At 35.7% G+C, this 20764-nt stretch overlaps 1 protein-coding gene across 3 annotated transcripts in view; it reads right to left on the bottom strand.

Annotated features, from left to right (window-relative positions):
- Window positions 1–13969: 13969 nt before the first annotated feature.
- Window positions 13970–20764, bottom strand: part of CSMD3 (CUB and Sushi multiple domains 3) — a 1374620-nt gene continuing 1367825 nt past the window's right edge. For all 3 annotated transcript variants that reach the window (XM_049854130.1, XM_049854131.1, XM_049854132.1), the window contains 3 exons: window positions 19286–19373; window positions 16751–16886; window positions 13970–14166 (listed from right to left, as the gene is read on the bottom strand). In XM_049854130.1, the coding sequence (XP_049710087.1) occupies window positions 14007–14166; window positions 16751–16886; window positions 19286–19373 (384 nt within the window). In that variant the 3' untranslated portion in view covers window positions 13970–14006. The remainder of the gene's footprint in view (window positions 14167–16750; window positions 16887–19285; window positions 19374–20764) is intronic.

Genomic DNA, 20764 nt, shown 5'->3' with positions numbered 1-20764 from the left:
CAGAGTGTTTTCATAATAGAATTGTTTTGCCCATTGACATAGAAGTCCCCTCAAACCAAGTTCCCCAGACCCCAGCCCCTGCTTCGCTGACCTTTGAAGCTTTCATTTTATCCCGGAAACCTCTTTAGTTTTAATCCAGTCCAATTAGGCTGACCTTCCTTGTTTTGAGTGTTGTCTTTCCCTTCACCCAAAGCAGTTCTTATCTACAGATTGATCAATAAAAAGCCCTCTCCCTCCCTCCCTCCCTCCCTCCCCCCTTTGTAACCACAAAAGTATGTGTTCTTTTCCGTTTTTTCTATTTCTCAAGATCTTATAATAGTGGTCTTATACAATATTTGTCCTTTTGCAACTGACTCATTTCGCTCAGCATAATGCCTTCCATATTCCTCCATGTTATGAAATGTTTCAGAGATTCGTCACTGTTCTTTATCGATGCGTAGTATTCCATTGTATGAATATACCACAATTTATTTACCCATTCGTCCATTGATGGACATCTTGGTTGCTTCCAGCTTTTTGCTATTGTAAACAGAGCTGCAATAAACATGGGTGTGCATATATCTGTTTGTGTGAAGGCTCTTGTATCTTTAGGGTATATTCCGAGGAGTGGGATTTCTGGGTTGTATGGTAGTTCTATTTCTAACTGTTTAAGATAACGCCAGATGGATTTCCAAAGTGGTTGTAACATTTTACAATCCCACCAGCAGTGTATGAGAGTTCCAATCTCTCTGCAGCCTCTCCAACATTTATTATTTTGTGTTTTTTGAATTAATGCCAGTCTAGTTGGTGTGAGATGGAATCTCATCGTAGTTTTAATTTGCATTTCTCTAATGGCTAATGATCGAGAGCATTTTCTCATGTATCTGTTGGCTGCCTGAATATCTTCCTTAGTGAAATGTGTGTTCATATCCTTTGCCCACTTCTTGATTGGGTTGTTTGTCTTTTTGTGGCTGAGTTTTGACAGAACCATGTAGATTTTAGAGATCAGGCGCTGGTCTGAGATGTCATAGCTGAATATTCTTTCCCAGTCTGTAGGTGGTCTTTTTACTCTTTTGGTGAAGTCTTTAGATGAGCATAGGTGTTTGATTTTTAGGAGCTCCCAGTTATCTGGTTTCTCTTCATCATTTTTAGTAATGTTTTGTATTCTGTTTATGCCCTGTATTAGGGCTTCTAGGGTAGATCCTATTTTTTCTTCCATGATTTTTATTGTTTTAGTCTTTATGTTTAGGTCTTTGATCCACTTGGAGTTAGTTTTTGTGCATGGTGTGAGGTATGGGTCCTGTTTCATTCTTTTGCAAATGGATATCCAGGTATGCCAGCACCATTTGTTAAAAAGACTATTATTTGCCCAATTGACTGACACTGGTCCTTTGTCAAATATCAGCTGCTCATACGTGGATGGATTTATATCTGGATTCTCAATTCTGTTCCATTGGTCTATGTGCCTGTTGTTGTACCAGTACCAGGCTGTTTTGACTACTGTAGCTATATAATAGGTTCTGAAATCAGGTAGGGTGAGGCCTCCCACTTTCTTCTTCTTTTTCAGTAATGTTTTGCTTATTCGGGGGTTCTTTCCTTTCCATATGAAATTAGTGATTTGTTTCTCTATCCCCTTAAAGTATGACATTGGTATTTGGATTGGAAGTGCATTGTATGTATAAATGGCTTTTGGTAGAATAGACATTTTTACCATGTTAAGTCTTCCTATCCATGAGCAGGGTATGTTTTTCCACTTAAGTATGTCCTTTTGAATTTCTTGTAGCAGAGTTTTATAGTTTTCTTTGTGTAGGTCTTTTACATCCTTGGTAAGATTTATTCCTAAGTATTTTATCTTCTTGGGGGCTACTGTGAGTGGTATTGATTTGGTGATTTCCTCTTCGGTGTTCTTTTTGTTGATGTAGAGGAATCCAAGTGATTTTTGTATGTTTATTTTATAACCTGAGACTCTTCCAAACTCTTCTATTAGTTTCAGTAGTTTTCTGGAGGATTCCTTAGGGTTTTCCATGTATACGATCATGTCATCTGCAAATAGTGATAGCTTTACTTCCTCCTTACCAATCTGGATACCCTTTATTTCTTTGTCTAGCCTAATTGCCCTGGCTAGGACTTCAAGTACGATGTTGAATAAGAGCGGTGATAAAGGGCATCCTTGTCTGGTTCCCGTTCTCAAGGGAAATGCTTTCAGGTTCTCTCCATTTAGAGTGATATTGGCCGTTGGCTTTGCATAGATGCCCTTTATTATGTTGAGGAATTTTCCTTCAATTCCTATTTTGGTGAGAGTTTTTATCATAAATGGGTGTTGAACTTTGTCAAATGCCTTTTCTGCATTTATTGATAAGATCATGTGGTTTTTGTCTTTTGTTTTATTTATGTGATGGATTACATTAATGGTTTTTCTGATATTAAACCAGCCTTGCATACCTGGTATAAATCCCACTTGATCAGGGTGTATTATTTTTTTGATGTGTTGTTGGATTCTATTGGCTAGAATTCTGTTGAGGATTTTTGCATCTATGTTCATGAGGGATATAGGTCTAAAATTTTCTTTTTTTGTAATGTCTTTACCTGGTTTTGGTATCAGGGAGATGGTAGCTTCATAGAATGAGTTGGGTAGTATTCCGTCTTTTTCTATACTTTGAAATACCTTCAATAGTAATGGTGTTAAGTCTTCTCTGAAAGTTTGGTAGAACTCTGCAGTGAAGCCATCTGGGCCAGGACTTTTTTTTTGTTGGAAGTTTTTTGATTACCGTTTCAATCTCTTTTTTTGTTATGGGTCTATTTATTTGTTCTACTTCTGAATGTGTTAGTTTACGTAGGTAGTATTGTTCCAAGAATTTATCCATTTCTTCTAGGTTTTCAAATTTGTTAGAGTACAATTTTATGTAGTAATCTGATATGATTCTTTTGATTTCATTTGGTTCTGTTGTGATGTGGTCCTTCTCGTTTCTTATTCGGGTTATTTGTTTCCTTTCCTGTTTTTCTTTAGTCAGTCTAGCCAGTGGTTTATCAATTTTGTTAATTTTTTCAAAGAACCAGCTTTTGGCTTTAATTCTTTCAATTGTTTTTCTGTTCTCTAATTCATTTAGTTCAGCTCTAATTTTTATTATTTGTTTTCTTCTGGTGACTGATGGGTTCTTTTGTTGCTCATTTTCTATTTGTTCAAGTTGTACGGACAGTTCTCTGATTTTGGCTCTTTCTTCTTTTTGTATGTGTGCATTTATCGATATAAATTGGCCTCTGAGCAGTGCTTTTGCTGTGTCCCAGAGGTTTTGATAGGAAGTATTTTCATTCACGTTGTGTTCTAAGAATTTCCTTATTCCCTCCTTGATGTCTTCTATAACCCAGTCTTTTTTCAGGAGGGTATTGTTCATTTTCCAAGTATTTGATTTCTTTTCCCTAGGTTTTCTGTTATTGATTTCTAGCTTCATTGCCTTGTGGTCTGAGAAGATGCTTTGTAATATTTCGATGTTTTGGATTCTGGAAAGATCTGTTTTATGACCTAATATGTGGTCTATTCTAGAGAATGTTCCATGTGCACTAGAAAAAAAAGTATACTTTGCAGCAGTTGGGTGGAGAGTTCTGTATAAGTCAATGAGGTCAAGTTGGTTGATTGTTGTAAGTAGGTCTTCCGTGTCTCTATTGAGCTTCTTACTGGATGTCCTGTCCTTCTCCGAAAGTGGTGTGTTGAGGTCTCCTACTATATATGTGGAGGTGTCTATCTCACTTTTCAATTCTGTTAAAATTTGATTTATGTGTCTTGCAGCCCTGTCATTAGGTGCGTAAATATTTAATATGGTTATGTCTTCCTGATCAATTGTCCCTTTTATCATTATATAGTGTCCTTCTTTATCCTTTGTGGCGGATTTAAGTCTAAAGTCTATTTTGTCAGAAATTAATATTGCTACTCCTCTTCTTTTTTGCTTATTGTTTGCTTGATATATTTTTTTCCATCCTTTGAGTTTTTGTTTGTTTGTGTCTCTAAGTCTAAGGTGTGTCTCTTGTAGGCAGCATATAGATGGATCATGTTTTTTTATCCAGTCCGTGACTCTCTGTCTCTTTATTGGTGCATTTAGTCCATTTACATTCAGCGTAATTATAGATAAGTAAGTTTTTCGTGCTGTCATTTTGATGCCATTTCATGTGTGTTGTTGGCCATTTCATTTTTCCTCATGCTTTTTTGTGCTGAGACGTTTTTCTTAGTAGCTTGTGAGATCCTTATTTTCATAATGTTTAACTTTGTGTTTATTGAGTCGTTACATTTTTCTTGGCTTTTTTCTTGAGTTATGGAATTGATATTCCTTTTTGTGGTTACCTTTTTATTTACCCCTATTTTTCTAAGTAAAAACCTAACTTGTATCCTTCTATATCGCCTTGTATCACTCTCCATCTGGCAGTTCAATGCCTCCTGTATTTAGTCCCTCTTTTTGATTATTGTGATCGTTTATCTATTGATTTCCATGATTTCCTGTTGTGTGTATTATTTTGCTTATTTATTTATTTTTTAGAATTAGTCTTAATTTGTTTGTTTTTGTGCTTTCCCTATTTGAGTTGCGTTGATATCAGGACGTTCTGTTTTGTGACCTTGTATTGTGCTGGTACCTGATATTATTGGTCATCCGGCCAAACAATCTCCTTTAGCATTTCTTGCAGTCTTGGTTTAGTTTTTGCAAATTCTCTAAACTTGTGTTTATCTGTAAATATCTTAATTTCTCCTTCGTATTTCAGAGAGAGTTTTGCTGGATATATGATCCTTGGTTGGCAGTTTTTCTCGTTCAGTGCTCTGTATATGTCGTCCCATTCCCTTCTTGCCTGCATGGTTTCTGCTGAGTAGTCTGAACTTATTCTTATTGATTCTCCCTTGAAGGAAACCTTTCTTTTCTCCCTGGCTGCTTTTAAAATTTTCTGTTTGTCTTTGGTTTTGGTGAGTTTGATGATAATATGTCTTGGTGTTTTTCTTTTTGGATCAATCTTAAATGGGGTTCGATGAGTATCTTGGATAGATATCGTCTTTCATGATGTCAGGGAAGTTTTGTGTCAGGATTTCTTCAACTATTTTCTCTGTGTTTTCTGTCCCCCCTCCCTGTTCTGGGACTCCAATCACTCGCAAGTTATCCTTCTTGATAGAGTCCCACATGATTCTTAGGCTTTCTTCATTTTTTTTAATTCTTTTATCTGATTTTTTTTCAGCTATGTTAGTGTTGTTTCCCTGGTCCTCCAGAAGTCCCAGTCTACATTCTAATTGCTCGAGTCTGCTCCTCTGACTTTCTATTGCGTTGTCAAATTCTGTAATTTTATTGTTAATCTTTTGGATTTCTACATGCTGTCTCTCTATGGATTCTTGCAACTTGTTAATTTTTCCACTATGTTCTTGAATAATCTTTTTGAGTTCTTCAACAGTTTTATCAGTGTGTTCCTTGGCTTTTTCTGCAGATATCCTAATTTCATTTGTGATATCATTAAGCATTCTGTAAATTAGTTTTTTATATTCTGTATCTGATAATCCCAGGATTGTATCTTCATTTGGGAAAGATTTTGATTCTTTTGTTTGGGGGGTTGGAGAAGCTGTCATGGTCTGTTTCTTTATGTGGTTTGATATGGACTGCTGTCTCCGAGCCATCACTGGGAAACTAGATTTTCCAGGTAGTCGGCTAAAAAGAAATGCAGTCAGATCCCTATCTGAATTCTCCCTCTGGCTCCGGGTATTCGGATGTTAATGGGGCCGCCTGGGGAGGGTGGGGGAGGGATCTGAGAGCTGGTACGCTGGCTCCTGGTTCTGAGAACAGTCGCTGTCTGCCTGTATTTGTTCGTTTTCCGTCTCTAAGTCTGTGCTTGTTGTTCAGAGTTCGTAGATTGTTATGTATGTGATCGATTCCCTTGTTTTTCCGAGTCTTTGTTGCAAGAGGGATCCGCGGTAGCATCCACCTAGTCCGCCATCTTGGCCCCGCCTCCCAGGGCTTTTTTTTTGTTGGGAGTTTTTTGATTACCTTTTCAATCTCTTTTTTTGTTATGGGTCTATTTAGTTGTTCTACTTCTGAATGTGTTAGTTTAGGTAGGTAGTGTTTTTCTAGGAATTCATCCATTTCTTCTAGGTTTGCAAATTTGTTAGAGTACAATTTTTTGTAATAATCTGATAGGATTCTTTTAATTTTAGTTGGGTCTGTTGTGATATGGCCTATCTTGTTTCTTATTTGGGTTATTTGTTTCCTTTCCTGTATTTCTTTAGTCAGTCTGGCCAATAGTTTATCAATTTTGTTAACTTTGTCCAAGAACCAGCTTTTGGTTTTGTTGATTCTTTCAATTGTTTTTCTGTTCTCTAATTCACTTAGTTCAGCTCTAATTTTTATTATTTGTTTTCTTCTGGTGCCTGATGGATTCTTTTGTTGCTCGCTTTCTATTTGTTCAAGTTGTAGGGACAGTTATCTGCTTTTGGCTCTTTCCTAGTTTTTTTCTTTATGTATGTGTACATTTATCAATATTAATTGACCTCTGAGCACTGCTTTTGCTGTGTCCCAGAGGTTTTGATAGGAAGTGTTTTCATTCTCGTTGCATTCTATGAATTTCTTTATTGCCTCCTTAATGTCTCCTATAACCCAGTCTTTTTTCAGCAGGGTATTGTTCAGTTTCCAAGTATTTGATTTCTTTTCCCTGATTTTTCTGTTATAGATTTCCACTTTTATGGCCTTGTGGTCTGAGAAGATGTTTTGTCATATTTCGATGTTTTGGATTCTGCAAAGGTTTGTTTTATGACCTAATATGTGGTCTATTCTAGAGAATGTTCCATGTGCACTAGAAAATAAAGTATACTTTGCAACAGTTGGGTGGAGAGTTCTGTATAAGTCAATGAGGTCAAGTTGGTTGATTGTTGTAAGTAGGTCTTCCGTGTCTCTATTGAGCTTCTTACTGGATGTCCTGTCCTTCTCCGAAAGTGGTGTGTTGAAGTCTCCTACTATAATTGTGGAGGTGTCTATCTTACTTTTCAGTTCCGTTAAAGTTTGTTTTATGTATCTTGCAGCCCTGTCATTGGGTGCATAAATATTTAATATGGTTATATCTTCCCAGTCAATTGTCCCTTTAATCATTATATAGTGTCCTTTATCCTTTGCTGTGGATTTAACTTTAAAGTCTATTCTGTCAGATATTAACATTGCTGCTCCTGCTTTTTTTTGATTGTTGTGTGCTTGATGTATTTTTTTTCCATCCTTTGAGTTTTAGTTTGTTTGTCTCTAAGTCTAAAATGTGTCTCTTGTAGGCAGCGTATAGAGTGATCGTGTTTCTTTATCCAGTCTGAGACTCTCTGTCTCTTTATTGATCCATTTAGTCCATTTACATTCAGCGTAATTATAGATAAGTATGAGTTTAGTGCTGTCATTTTGATGCCTTTTTTTGTGTGTGTTGTTGACAATTTCATTTTTCCACTTACTTTTTTGTGCTGAGACGTTTTGCTTTGTAAATTGTGTGTTCCTCATTTTCATAGTAGTTGAATTTATGTTTGCTGAGTCATTATGTTTTTCTTGGTTTTTATTTTGAGTTATGGAATTGTTAGACCTCTTTGTGGTTACCTTAATATTTACCCCTATTTTTCTAAGTAAAAACCTAACTTGTATCATCCTATATCGCCTTCTTTTCCTCTCCATATGGCAGTTCTATGCCTCCTGTATTTAGTCCCTCTTTTTAATTACTGAGATCTTTTACATAATGACTTCAATGATTCCCTGTTTTGAGTGTTTTTTTTTTCTTTTTAAAATTAATCTGAATTTGTTTTTGTGATTTCCCTATTTGAGTTGATATTAGGATGTTCTGTTCTGTGACCTTGTGTTGTGTTGGTATCTGATATTATTGATTTTCTGACCAAACAATTTCCTTTAGTATTTCTCGTGGCTTTGGTTTGGTTTTTGCAAACTCTCTAAGCTTGTGTTTATCTGTAAATGTTTTAATTTCACCTTCATATTTGAGAGAGTGTTTTGCTGGATAAATGATCCTTGGCTGGCAGTTTTTCTCCTTCAGTGCTCTATATATGTCATCCCATTGCCTTCTTGACTTCATGGTTTCTGCTGAGTAGTCTGAACTTATTCTTATTGATTCCCCTTTGTAGGAGACCTTTCTTTTATCCCTGGCTGCTTTTAAAATTTTCTCTTTATCTTTGGTTTTGGCGAGTTTGATGGTAATTTATCTTGGTGATTTTCTTTTTGGATCAATCTTATAAGGGGTTCGATGAGCATCTTGGATAGATATCCTTTCGTCTTTTATGATATCAGGGAAGTTTTCTGCCAACAGATCTTCAACTATTCTCTCTGTATTTTCTGTTATCCCTCCCTGTTCTGGAACTCCAATAGCACACGGGTTATTCTTCTTGATAGAGTCCCACATGATTCTTAGGGTTTCTTCATTTTTTTTGAATTCTTTTATCTGATTTTTCAACTATATTGGTGTCAATTGGCTTATCCTCCCACTCCCCCACTCTGCATTTCAGTTGCTCGAGTCTTCTCTGACTTCCTATTCAGTTGTCTAATTCTGTAATTTTACTGTTAATCTTTTGGATTTCTGAATTCTGTCTCTCTATGGATTCTTGCAGCTTATTAAGTTTTCCACTATGTTCTTGAATAATCTTTGTGATTTCTTCCAATGCTTTATCAGTGAGTTCCTTGGCTTTTTCTGTAGATTGCCTTATTTCATTTCTGAGGTCATCCCTGATGTCTTGAAGCATTCTGTAAATTAGTTTTTTATATTCTTCATCTGGCAATTCCAGGATTGTATCTTCATTTGGGAAAGTTTTTGATTCTTTAATTTGGGGAGTTGTAGAAGCAATCAAGGTCTGCTTCTTTATGTGGTTTGATATCGACTGCAGTCTCCGAGCCATCTATAAGATATTGTAATGATTTATTTTATGTTTGCTCACCGAATCTTATCTTGTTTTGTTTTCTTTCAGTGTATGTAGATGGGGTACTAGATTGTGCTGTCTTGATTGTTGTAGACTTTGAATCACTTATGTCCTCTTACCACCTGGTTTGTGTTGTTACCAGATATATAAGCCTAAGAGTCCATTCACTATTCTTGAGTAGAATCTGATTTTGGGTCACCAAGTGTGTGATGTAGACTGTCACCTATTCACTTAGAAGAGTAGTGGTGATAGTTTTTTGCACCAGATTCTAGTAGCAGCAGGGAGTCACACTCCAGGGAGGAAGGATGCTGACAGGCTTCCCCCAAGTGCCAGTGAGGTAGGTGTGTCTCTATTCCTAAAGCACTTTGGTGGGTGGGCTCTGCAGCTGTACTTTAGGCACCCAATGCATATACCTCTACAGATCGGTAGGTGTCACTATCCTCAGACCCCTATGGCAGGAGGTTAGGTGGTTTGGGTGGAGCTTCAGCCCTCATTTCCCCTTGTGGGTCAGCAAGGGCTCTGTTCTATAGGTAGAGATATCAGACCTGGGAAACTTGTCTTTCCAGTAATCTGCTAAAACAATTACAGTCAGATCACTATCAAAATTGCCTTTGCGTTATAATAGCCACCTTGTTCCCTGTAGGGATAAAAGCCCAAGACCATGGATGGAGTTGGTTCTGTATCTTTAGTCCAATTCCGGGAAGTCAGGGAAGGATTTTTGTTCCCTCGGTTTTTTGTAGCTGCTTCTCTCAGGCCAGGAGAATGGGTTAGGAAAAGACAAAAAAAAAAAAAAAAACCTGCATCCAGTCCAAAGCCTGGCGCCAAGGTTTTCTGACTGGGACACTGGCTCCAGGCTCTGAAAACAGTCCCTGCTTCCCCGTGGTTGCTCATTCTCTCATTAGCCACATCAGTGTGCAGCCTGCTTGCACTGGCTGAGTCTCTGTCACTCAGGCCAACTCTTTAGATCTGTGTTTGATAGTCAGGGTTTGTAGATTGCCACGTATGTGATCGATTCACTTGTTTTTCCGAGTCTTTGTTGCAAGAGGAATCTGAGGTAGCGTCTACCTAGTCAGCCATCTTGGCCTCGCCTCCTAATTTGTTTTTAAGGATTGCAATACTGTCATATAATATTGTCCAGGTAACAGATTTCATTCTAATAACCTCCTTCAGGAGATACAATATCTTAACTCAAAAGCGTGAGGAAAATACTTGGGGAGAAGGAAGACCTTTTGATTCCCAGTAATTTGCACCATGGAGGTGGCTCTATATTCATACATACACTTTTATATCTCATTGGCCCTGCCAAAGCCCACACATTCAACCTTATTTTCACAAATATGTTAATGTTTACGAGCAAGGTTTGGATCTTGTGAGAATTTCCACATAGATTTCTTGCCTTGTATTTTACAGTACAATTTTTAGCTATGAATTTGCATGTATGGAATATACTGCTTTTTCAAGCTAACAAAATTCTTACACATGGGAACTTATTAAAAGTTGGCAATGTGTCTGGCAGATATGCACTAGTTCCATTTCTTCATACACTGAAGAATGAAATCTAATGTCCAGTGGCCATTTCCCTTCCCCAGTGACTTTTAAATCTGCTTTTAAATTATTTTAGAACACCAAGGTCATAGAAGTGATGACAGAAGGGTATTCCTCAAATTTTACAACATGTATAATTTCTCAGATCAATATTCGCTTATCTTCAAAGTCATCCTTAGAAATAAGAAGCAAACTGATGTTTTTTAGCCCAATTTCAAGCTACTCATTTTATTTCTTAGCCTCATGTGTTTCTGTAATGCTATAGAAGAGATTTTTTTTTTTCAACTTTACCTCAACTGTGCCTATTTTAACTTTACAGGTATTCATAGATAACACACTTAAAGAGTGTATCATCTGGTTATTTTTATTGACTCTTTTAACCTATGCTATGTCCCTTTTTTACTCACTTGTAAGAGAAAAGGACAGATAAAATACACCTGACCCTTTGGTCTATTTCTATAATCACTGTCATTAGGCTCTAGTATCAAGAGATCCTAAGCTGAACCTACTGTTCTTAAACATAAAGGACTTGCAGCAAAGCTCTTAATATTACTTCCACTAAAATTACTGCTGACTTCTGAGACGGCTAAGGATAAACAATGAATAAGAAAAAACAAAAAAGAAAAGAAATATTAATGGCTGAAAATGAGAAGATATGTAGAAGGAAAAGCATCAGAAGAAAGAAAGCTCAATTAAGAAATGGAAAAAAAAATGAGAAAGAAAAAAAAGAGGAGTGAAAATAAAGACAACAACAAGGGAAAAAATAGGAGAAATGAAGTACAAAGAGTAAAATACGGAGGTAATTCAACAAGTTAACAAAGAGGCTACACTTACAGCAGGAAACATTTATTTCTAAAATGAAAGTGTAATAAACAGAGATTAGAAAAAGGAGTAGCTTGTATGAGGTTGCAGTTTGAGGTCCTGAAATATAAAGATAATATGTTTTGTGGAAAATTGTTCTCTAACAAAATTGAATTTAAATAACTTGTGATTTGAACTTTAGAGAAACTTAATAACTTTCTTGAGTACGAAAGTTTACATGTTCCATTTTGTGAAATTCCTCCATCCTGGCAAAGATAGAATTATTTTCGAGTATTAGTTTAACACAGCTATTCAAAATGGTTATTGAGGTCAAACCTATGAAGCACACTAAACATAAATATCTCTATACAACTTTACTCTAAATTTTTACACCTAAATTTAGATAGCATTGTTAAGATATTTACATTTAAGAAAAATTCTGAGAAGAGGTAGAACTATTATCCACAGGATTTTCATGGCTGTGACCTTTCAGAAGCAGATCGGTAGGCCTTTCTTCCCAGGCATCTCTGGGTGGGTTCGAACAAACAAACTTTCAATTAACAACCAAGCAGTGAACTGTTCGTACCATCAAGGAACTGTTACATTTATGGAGAATTTATTTACCTCTAAAAGAGTGTCACACTTGGGGAACTATAGAATATAAAGAAGAAAAACACCCATATTTCATTATTATGGCGCTAAGTATATATACTATATGGTTTAGAAATTTTAAAAACACCAAAGTAATGTGGACTGTTCATTCCTTTTACTACCCAGTACAGCTGAAATTGTGTAGTGGTTAAGTGCTACGGCGGCTAACCAAGAGCTCAGCAGTTCAAATCCACCACTTGCTTCTTGGAAATTCTACGGGGCAGTTCTACTCTGTCCTATAGGGTCACTATGAGTTGGAATCAACTCGACAGCAGTGGCTTTTGGGTACAGCTGCAATTAATCTAGAAAAGAATACACATTTTACAAAAGCAATTATCCATTTTTATTTTGTTTACATTGCACTGAAAATTTACATCATACTTTTACAAAGTTTTTTTTTCATAAAAATATACTTCTTTACAAAAGTGTATGCATTAATATAAGAGGAGTAGCCAGTTGCAGAAGAAACGTTGTTTAAACAAGATCTTAAATGTATTTAACCTTAACATTAATGAATGAATCATTGTTATTGCAGTCATTTGAATAAACAAGAATAAATAACTGATGGCGTAAAATTTAAAATATCATCCTGTCCGTTGAGAAAATTGTATGAATTTCCAAAACAATGTATCTCAAAGTGGTTTACAAGAAATTCACTAAACATAGAGATAGATACAAGCAGTGCGTCTGGGTGCAATGGTTTTTCTTAGAGGCACTCTGTCTCATGATACAAAAAGTTGAGATTGTTCACAGAGTTATCCATATTTGAAAGGGACAACAACAGAGAGTTCACACTGGGTACATAATTCTATTCAACAAAGGAAAACATGCTATAAAAAGAAGACAGTGAACTATTAAATCAACATGTTGGCATTACCGTATGACACAGTTGTAAATGAGCCACCAATAACTTATGGATGTATATTTTAATTTGACAATGAAACAAGCCTGGTGTGTCTGAAATCTGCTCATTAATAAGAATAAGGGTATAGAAAATTTAAAATACTTGAAAATATGGTAAATCCACAACTTTAAGAAACAAATTTATATTGATGATTTGGAAGGACAATTTTTTTTAGTCCTTATATTTAGGGGATAGACTCCAAGTATATTTCTAACTTGTTATTACATGAAAGTTAGAAGTGTCAAAACAATGTTAAGTAGGTTTGAAGAACCATCTGGAAGAAAAAGGTAGATATACCATAAGATAAATACTGGAATAATAGGTACCATTTGGTCTTTCCAGAAAGTTGGAAAGTCTGGTAAAGAATGGTAAGTTTGGTGCCTCAGGTAACTGTAAAATCATCATTCTTATAGGCAATTTTTGCCAGCCAAAGTAGTTTCTGGATGACAAAACAAAGTGAAGTAAAGAGTTGACATTACTCCATGGTTCACGAAATAACACTGTCAACACCATAATGAGGCATTCAGGAGGGTAGCACAATAACCTTGTCATTTTCCAAAACCATGGCAATGGTCAAAAGAGGAATATCAATATAAAACACTGAAGAACTAAACAACAGAAAAAGTCAGTGTAAGCAACTTTCTCTCTTCTGTGGCATAAATTAGCTTATAAACATTTAAAGGCTTGACAATCTTCAATAACAATGGGAATAAGGAAAATGATGCCTCAGTTAACAAGGATGAATAGCTGATAGAGCATATGAAGTACAGACTTACGGCCATGATGTAGCTCATGATGGTTAAAGAGAAGAAAGCGATCTATTGACTCTTGTAAGTATAGCTCTTATTTTCTACCCTATATCTTTATTTTTTTTTTAAACCCAGTCCCTCTAATATAGTTTATAAAGCACAGAAATACTGATAGTGGATGCTCCTCCAATATATGCAAATAGTTTATGTTTTAGAATAATCTCCTTTTTAAAAAAAGCAAATAAACTGTGAGTGAGCACTCTCAGAGTGCAGCCAAATTTCTGTAAAACTCTCCACGGTGAACATGAAGAAGAATTATGGTCCAGTTTATGAAAAACACTCTTCTCTATCATTCCTCAGGAAAAGGTGACCCAGCAAATCCTGAAAAGTGTGCTTTAATTTGTTTAGCAGTGAACTAAATGTGCACTGGTTTGTGTTTCGATTTCCAAGCTTCTGTGAAAGGCAAAGTGTTGCCGCGTTATACCATTGTGCAGACCGTGTTCAAGTTGGGATCGAATCGTACTGCCTTCCCTTCCACCGACTTTGCATTGGTGTCATACATGGGGTTTTCAAAAGCTGCTTGGCCATTGTTATTTTCATGAACTGAACATCCTGTATACTGTGTTTTAGGTGCAGTCCTGTTGATGAGAACATTGATTAGCTATGTGTCCACTTACCTCTAGAAATAGCAGAGTAGGCATTAAACATTAGATACATGAGCTATCATGGTTAGTAAGTAATGTAAATTGAAAGTATTAATTGAGAAATTACGAACTCAATAAGTGAAGCTTGACAACTTAACTGTCACTTTAAAAATCTTGAATAATTTCTATTATTTGCATATAGCATATATTTGTATACAGTACTGATGTTAATCATACAAACACGTTATTGTTTTTAGGTGTCGTCGAGTTGATTCTGACTCACAGCAACCCCATGTGACACAGTAGAACTGTTACACAGGACTTTCTAGGCTGTAATCTTTATGGAGAGCATATTGACAGGTCTTTCTCCCATGGAGCCACTGGGTGGGTTCAAACTGCCCAGTTAGCAGCTCAGAGATTAACCATTATGCTACCCCCAAAAAAACCAGCGATTATGCTACCAGGGCTCCTTAATACAAATATCAATCAATACTATTAATATTACCACAATTTTTCTTATTATATAATAAATTACTATTATGAATTACACATAAGTTATTATCATGAAACGATACCTTATAAATTTTTTTTTTTATATCTTATAACTATTTATTCATTCATTCAACAAATATTTACTGAGCATCTATTATGTGCCAGGCAATATTCTAGGCATTGGATGTATAATTATTACAAAAAATTATTATTCTCATAGAGCTCATATTGACTAATAAAAAACAATAAGCAAATAAAAAAATAATAAAACAAGAAAAATGGTAAGTAATGAAAATTGTTATGATGAAAAGGAAAAAGATCGATATGGTGGGGAATAACTGGCACTTTAGAACAGGTAATAAGGAAACACATCTCTGAAGAGGTAAACCTAATCTGTCATCTGAAGGACAGGGAGTAATCATTTCTGTACTATCACAGAGCTGGGGATTCCAGGAATAGAAAATGGCTAATGCTGATACCTAAGTTGTGAAGGTACTTGGAGTGTCCCAGAAACATAGGGATACTTGACTTGATTTTAAACACGATATACATTACAGCTAGTAAATTTAGAATCTCATGGAAAAAAAACTATGCTGATACAAGAGAAATAGTTTCCAAAGAGTTACTGGTAACTGGACATTTGCCTTTAGTCACAAAGACACATGGGGTCTAGGCTGGCTGGTGTAGCTTGCTAGTCTTGAATTCCTGCTTCATTGCTCAGTTCTCTCACCTTTGATTAATATTTATTTCTAGTTTCTCTTTCCCATATCTCACTGTATAATTTGCTGACACTTGTAATGGAAGAAAGGTAGGACTTGTCCCTACCTATTTCTGGGATCTAATTCCTAAGAAAAAAGTCTCTTAAAATAAATATGTTTTTCAACTTGTTTATACCAAACACCACAAGCTTCAATTATTAATTTTTTTGTAATTCATTGTACATAACAAATATATATATAACTATATGTTTAATAATATAATACATATAACAATATAATACTACTATCTCAAATACATTTTGTCTGAATTTTTGCCAATACCAAGGATTGTGAGATGATTTCTAGGACAATAAGTTAAAAAGGGAGTAAACAATTTTAGTTGCTTTCAATGTCATCACGTATAGCATTCGCAACTTGCTCTCCCTGGATGCATCTATTGCTATAACTCTAATAATTTATATTTGTCTTTTTTCAAACTGAATTCACAGTAAAAACCAGAAGCAATGCAATTTTCTTCAAATTATGTAAGAATCATGGGGAAATAAAAGAATTTCTCTTTGCTAATATCAAGCAATAGTTTTACGGAAAAAAAATATCAATCTGTAAAAAAGAAAATTTAGCAAGGGTTTTTCTTTATTCATTAATAAAATTTGATTGTGGCCAGACCTAAACAGCTGCCAATTCACAATTATTATAAATTTATGTAATATTAAATAAATCAATCTTAGATACTACAAAATGACATCTATTAAAAAAAGCATTGGTTTTGGGAAAATGCATTTAGACAACAATTCACTTAATTGTCTGGTTATCTAGATATGTTTTCTTGATGAGGATTTATTTCAAATAGTGGAGAACTGTATAGTAAAGCCCCTCACCAGGGTATTCTAATAGAGTGGAGTGGGACCCACTAATACGTACAGCCATATACTAGATAACATGGTGAATATAGTATATTAATTGCATAATCTTCAAAAGGCAACAGAAGATGAAAAAAAAAGGATTAGAGGATTTTACCATCTGCCTGGGTAAAATTAGTCAGTATTGTACTGTAAATTAAGAAATTTGGATACAAGCTTATTCTTAGTTCTCTAAACAAATCTGGCAGCACATATCACCTCTCCTATTTAAATCTTAACCTAGATTTTGTATCTCCAAAGCCTCATTATGGATAATGTAAAATTAACTTGCACAGCTAGTTCTGTGCAACAAATACTGACAGGCGAAAGGATGAAGGGTTAAGTTGAATGCCTGTGAAACTGAACAGAACAATTTTTGTTATGTGTGTGGTGGGGAAGGGAGGTGGATAAAGTTTCAAGCAGCTGCAGCAATATTTGGTTCATAGAGGTTTCAAAAATAATGCTTACCTTTGTTTATAAAGATAAAATCCAAATCCTGCAAATATAAGTGCAAAAAAAGGCACAAGAATAGCAATGGCCACAGAACTACTATTTGTACCATGAGGATGATTTGAAGAATTTGATCCTTCTGACATATTCAGTCCTAAAAATAAAAAATAAATTATAAGATCGACTCTCTCATCACAATTGATTTCTGCTTTCACGAAACAATTTCTTCCTTTCTCAAGTTATCTACTTGAACAAATGAAAACAAAACCCATTGCCATCAAGTCAATTCTGACTCATAGCAACCATATGGGACAGAATAGAACTGCTCCATAGGGTTTCCACAGAGTGACTGGTGGACTGAAACTGCTGACCTTTCGGTTAGCAGGGGTGCTAACCACTGAGCAACCACTGTCCTCTACTTGGACAAGTACACAATAAACAGAAATAATTCATGAATCTTCTTCAACCCATTTCCACACAACTTTGCACAATGACTACCACGTATAAGATATTTTTCCAGTAAAGAATACAAAATAAAAAAATAAAGCCGAGTCTCTGAACTATTTTTACACTAGTGGGGAGACTGACAGACACAAATAAGGTAATGCATCAAGTATGAATTAATGGCCTATGTGTTCTAGGAAAGGAAGGAGTCATTCAGTCCGGGGGGATTTAAGAATGTTTTCTGGGGCAGATATGGTATACAGTTGGCCTTGAAGAACCATAGAAGAACACCAGTGGAGAATAAAACAGAATCATCACATGCCTAAGAGTAGTGAGGTCAATGGCATATTCAGGAGATAAGGCCAGCATTAGGTGTATCTGTGTGAAAAAAGCATGTGATAGTTGTTGGGGGCTAGAATAATAAACTATGGCTACATTCTGAAGGGCCATGAATATCATTCTAAAGAGTTTGATCTTTCTGTCCACCTGCAGTGAGAGACAACTGACGGTGTTAAGAAAGGAAAGGGTAGGAAAAGATTTGAGATTAAGAACAGTGACTCAAGTCAGATGAGCTTTGGGGAGTACAGACTGGAAATAGGAGTAGTTTGAACCAGTAGTGACAACCAGAAAAAAAATGGAAATTAAGATTTAAACTACCCAAACCAAACCAAACCCACTGCCGTCGAGTCGATTCCGACTCATAGCGATTCTACAGAACAAAGGAGAGCTGCCCCATAGAGGTTCCAAGGAGCGCCTGGCAGATTCAAACCTGCGGACCTCTGGGTTAGCAGCCCTAGCATTTAACCACTATGCCACCAGGGTTTCCATTTAACCTACAGCAGTAGAAAAAACATGAAAATGTAGATTTGGGAAACATTTTTTAGTTAAAATCAATAGGATATGTGTGTGGATAAAAGAGGTAAGAAAGCATAGAATTAAGTGTTCCGCTTGAGACTGAATAAACATGGAGGGTGGTATTAGCATAGTTAGGAAATGAGGGGAAAAAAAAAAAAGCTAGGTTTCTCAATGTGTTAGCACAGGGGTAGGGAAGGGGAAATAACCAACGGTCCCTTAAAAAACAAAACAAAACTTCCTTTTTTATAGGCTCTGTTTTAGATATGTAGTCTTTGAAGTGCTTTTGAGAATATTAAGTAAAAACCTTCTACATTCAATTGTACAACTGTGTTAATGTGGTGTGTTAATGAGTGTTTATCCTAATTTAAAACTAGCATCATTTTAGGCTGCACATTATCTGAAATGACATTTTATTATTTATTTTTATTATTCATTTAGAGAAAGCTAGTTTCCCTTTTGATAAATACATCTTAGTTAAACTAAGCCCCACCTTAGTTTAAAAAAAAAAAAAATGTGCCTTATTCTGCTCTTTATTTTTCTAGTGGCACAGTATATTTACATAAAAGTTCAAAGTAATGAAATTTTCATGAGAAATGTCAAATAATAGGTTTTAGACTTGAATTTATCCTTTACATATCAAGATCAATATAAAAATGGGAGACAGTATAACTTAGGAAGATTATACAACAAAAGCTAAGTTAGTAAACCCATTCAAGCATGACCATTAAATACTTGTGCACATTTTAGGAGATTTGGAAATAAAAATGACTAAGCCCCGTGCCTTTCACCAGAGCAATTTTACATATTTGAAGACTACAAAGTCCCAGAGAGGGGCCTATTACTTAAAGTTATTTTCCCTTGCCAGACCCTATGAGTTTCTCAAAGCGCTATTACATATTTGGAGCAGAAAGAGAATTGCAACAATATTCAAACTGAAGATCAAATAATTTACAGTTTAATGTTTCCTTTTTATCTAAATCACTTTTTCTACTTTTTACTTGCTTAAGGGGAAGTCATTTTGTCATGTTTGTTACAAATATGATGAAAAACTAAACACTGAACAGACTTGGCACATAGAGAACCAATATTTTGAAGAAACTGATTATTTTAGAAGACTACGAGTGTATCAATGTATAGTCCTGACAATAAAAATACAAAATGTAGTAAATGCGCCTATGTACAAAACCTACTGTATTTCCTTATGATGTCTGGGGTAACAGAGAAACTACATGAAAATCAAAATGAATACATTACCCAGTCTTTGTAGTCCGAATTGCCCATAATCTTTGCCCTGAATAAATCCTTGAAATACATAAGTAGCTCCATCAGGCTCAGCAGAAACCTAAAAGTATTTAAAAGTCTTATTAATCTAAAGGCTGGCCACAGCAATATCTTCTCAGCCTTAATAAATACTCAGTATTATGCAGATATGAATATTATGCAGAGTTCCTTTCTTCCATACCTTGCTCATACGTAAAAACAGCATATGGTGAAAAATTTGCCATCATTAAAACCATAACTCAGATTTTTTTTTAATTTTTAAAAAATTATAAGGGAAAGAAGGAGGTTGTTTGTTAATATAATATAGAGATTTCTTATAGGCTAAGAATCATTGTCAAAAAAAAAAAAAAGACAGTGATGTAGTGAAATAAAACCCAAAAAACCCCAAACCCATTGCCGTAAGTCAATTCCGACTCATAGCAACCCTACAGGACAGAGTAAAACTGCTCCATGGGGCTTCCAAGGAGCGGCTGGTGGATTTGACCTGTTGATATTTTGGTTAGCAGCCTGAGCTCTTAGCCACTGCACCACAAGAGAGCTCCTACAGTGAAATAAAAAACCAAAAACAAATAGAGGCATGCAAAAGGCCAATTAAAAATTAAAATATAATACAGTATTTTGTAGACTAGATTACTGTCCAGCAAATACGCATTCCTCTCCCCGCTACCACCACCTTCAGGGGGAGTATACGTCTCATCCCATTAATGGTGGGCCCAGTCTTGTGACTTGTGTTGGTCAATGGAATGTGAGTGAAACTGACAACAGGTCAGTTTCAAGCCTAGCTTTTTAAAAGGCATGTTTCTTGTTCCTCTGACAGCTTCCGATCTCTGACAAGAGAACAACATGTCCTAGGTGGCTGCCTCCGGACTGGGCGCCAGAATGAGACATATGCAGCAAACCTGAACTTGATACCACAGCCTCAGATAGAGCCCCCACAGCTGACCCCACACAGAAGAGAAAACACAAATGTTTATTGTTGTTTGGCCCTGAGATTTTGTGGCCATGCTGAATGCTGCAAATACTGCCTAAGAATGCACCTTGCATGGGAATAAAATCTTATATTTTAAAAGTTCTTTACAAGCATAATGTCATTTGATCTCATATGGATAAAACATGAATTGATACATTTCAGTGATCCTGATGACTAACTAGTGATGTAAATTTACCCTGAAGTTAGTTCCAATTAGTGGCAATTAGCTACTTCAGTCATCTGCAGAAGAAGGATCTGGGGATGGAAATTTCTTTCCTTAAAAACCAAACTTACTGAAGTCTATGACCTACTATCTTCTTTCCCACAAGGTGTTCCTTATAAAAGAAGGCTTGTCACTTGAGAGGATATTGTCAGAGTTCCAGTGCCCATGCTTCAAGAGAGAAGAGTACTGGACAGTATGTGGTTATAAGGCATGTTGCTTCCAACTGCCAAGTTAGAAATTCCACATTAATGGCTGAATA

The sequence above is a fragment of the Elephas maximus genome, chromosome 15 (genome assembly GCF_024166365.1).
Source record: "Elephas maximus indicus isolate mEleMax1 chromosome 15, mEleMax1 primary haplotype, whole genome shotgun sequence".
Lineage (NCBI taxonomy): Eukaryota > Metazoa > Chordata > Mammalia > Proboscidea > Elephantidae > Elephas > Elephas maximus.
Note: the sequence above shows the minus strand (reverse complement) of the source record. Positions and strands in the feature narration are given on the sequence as shown.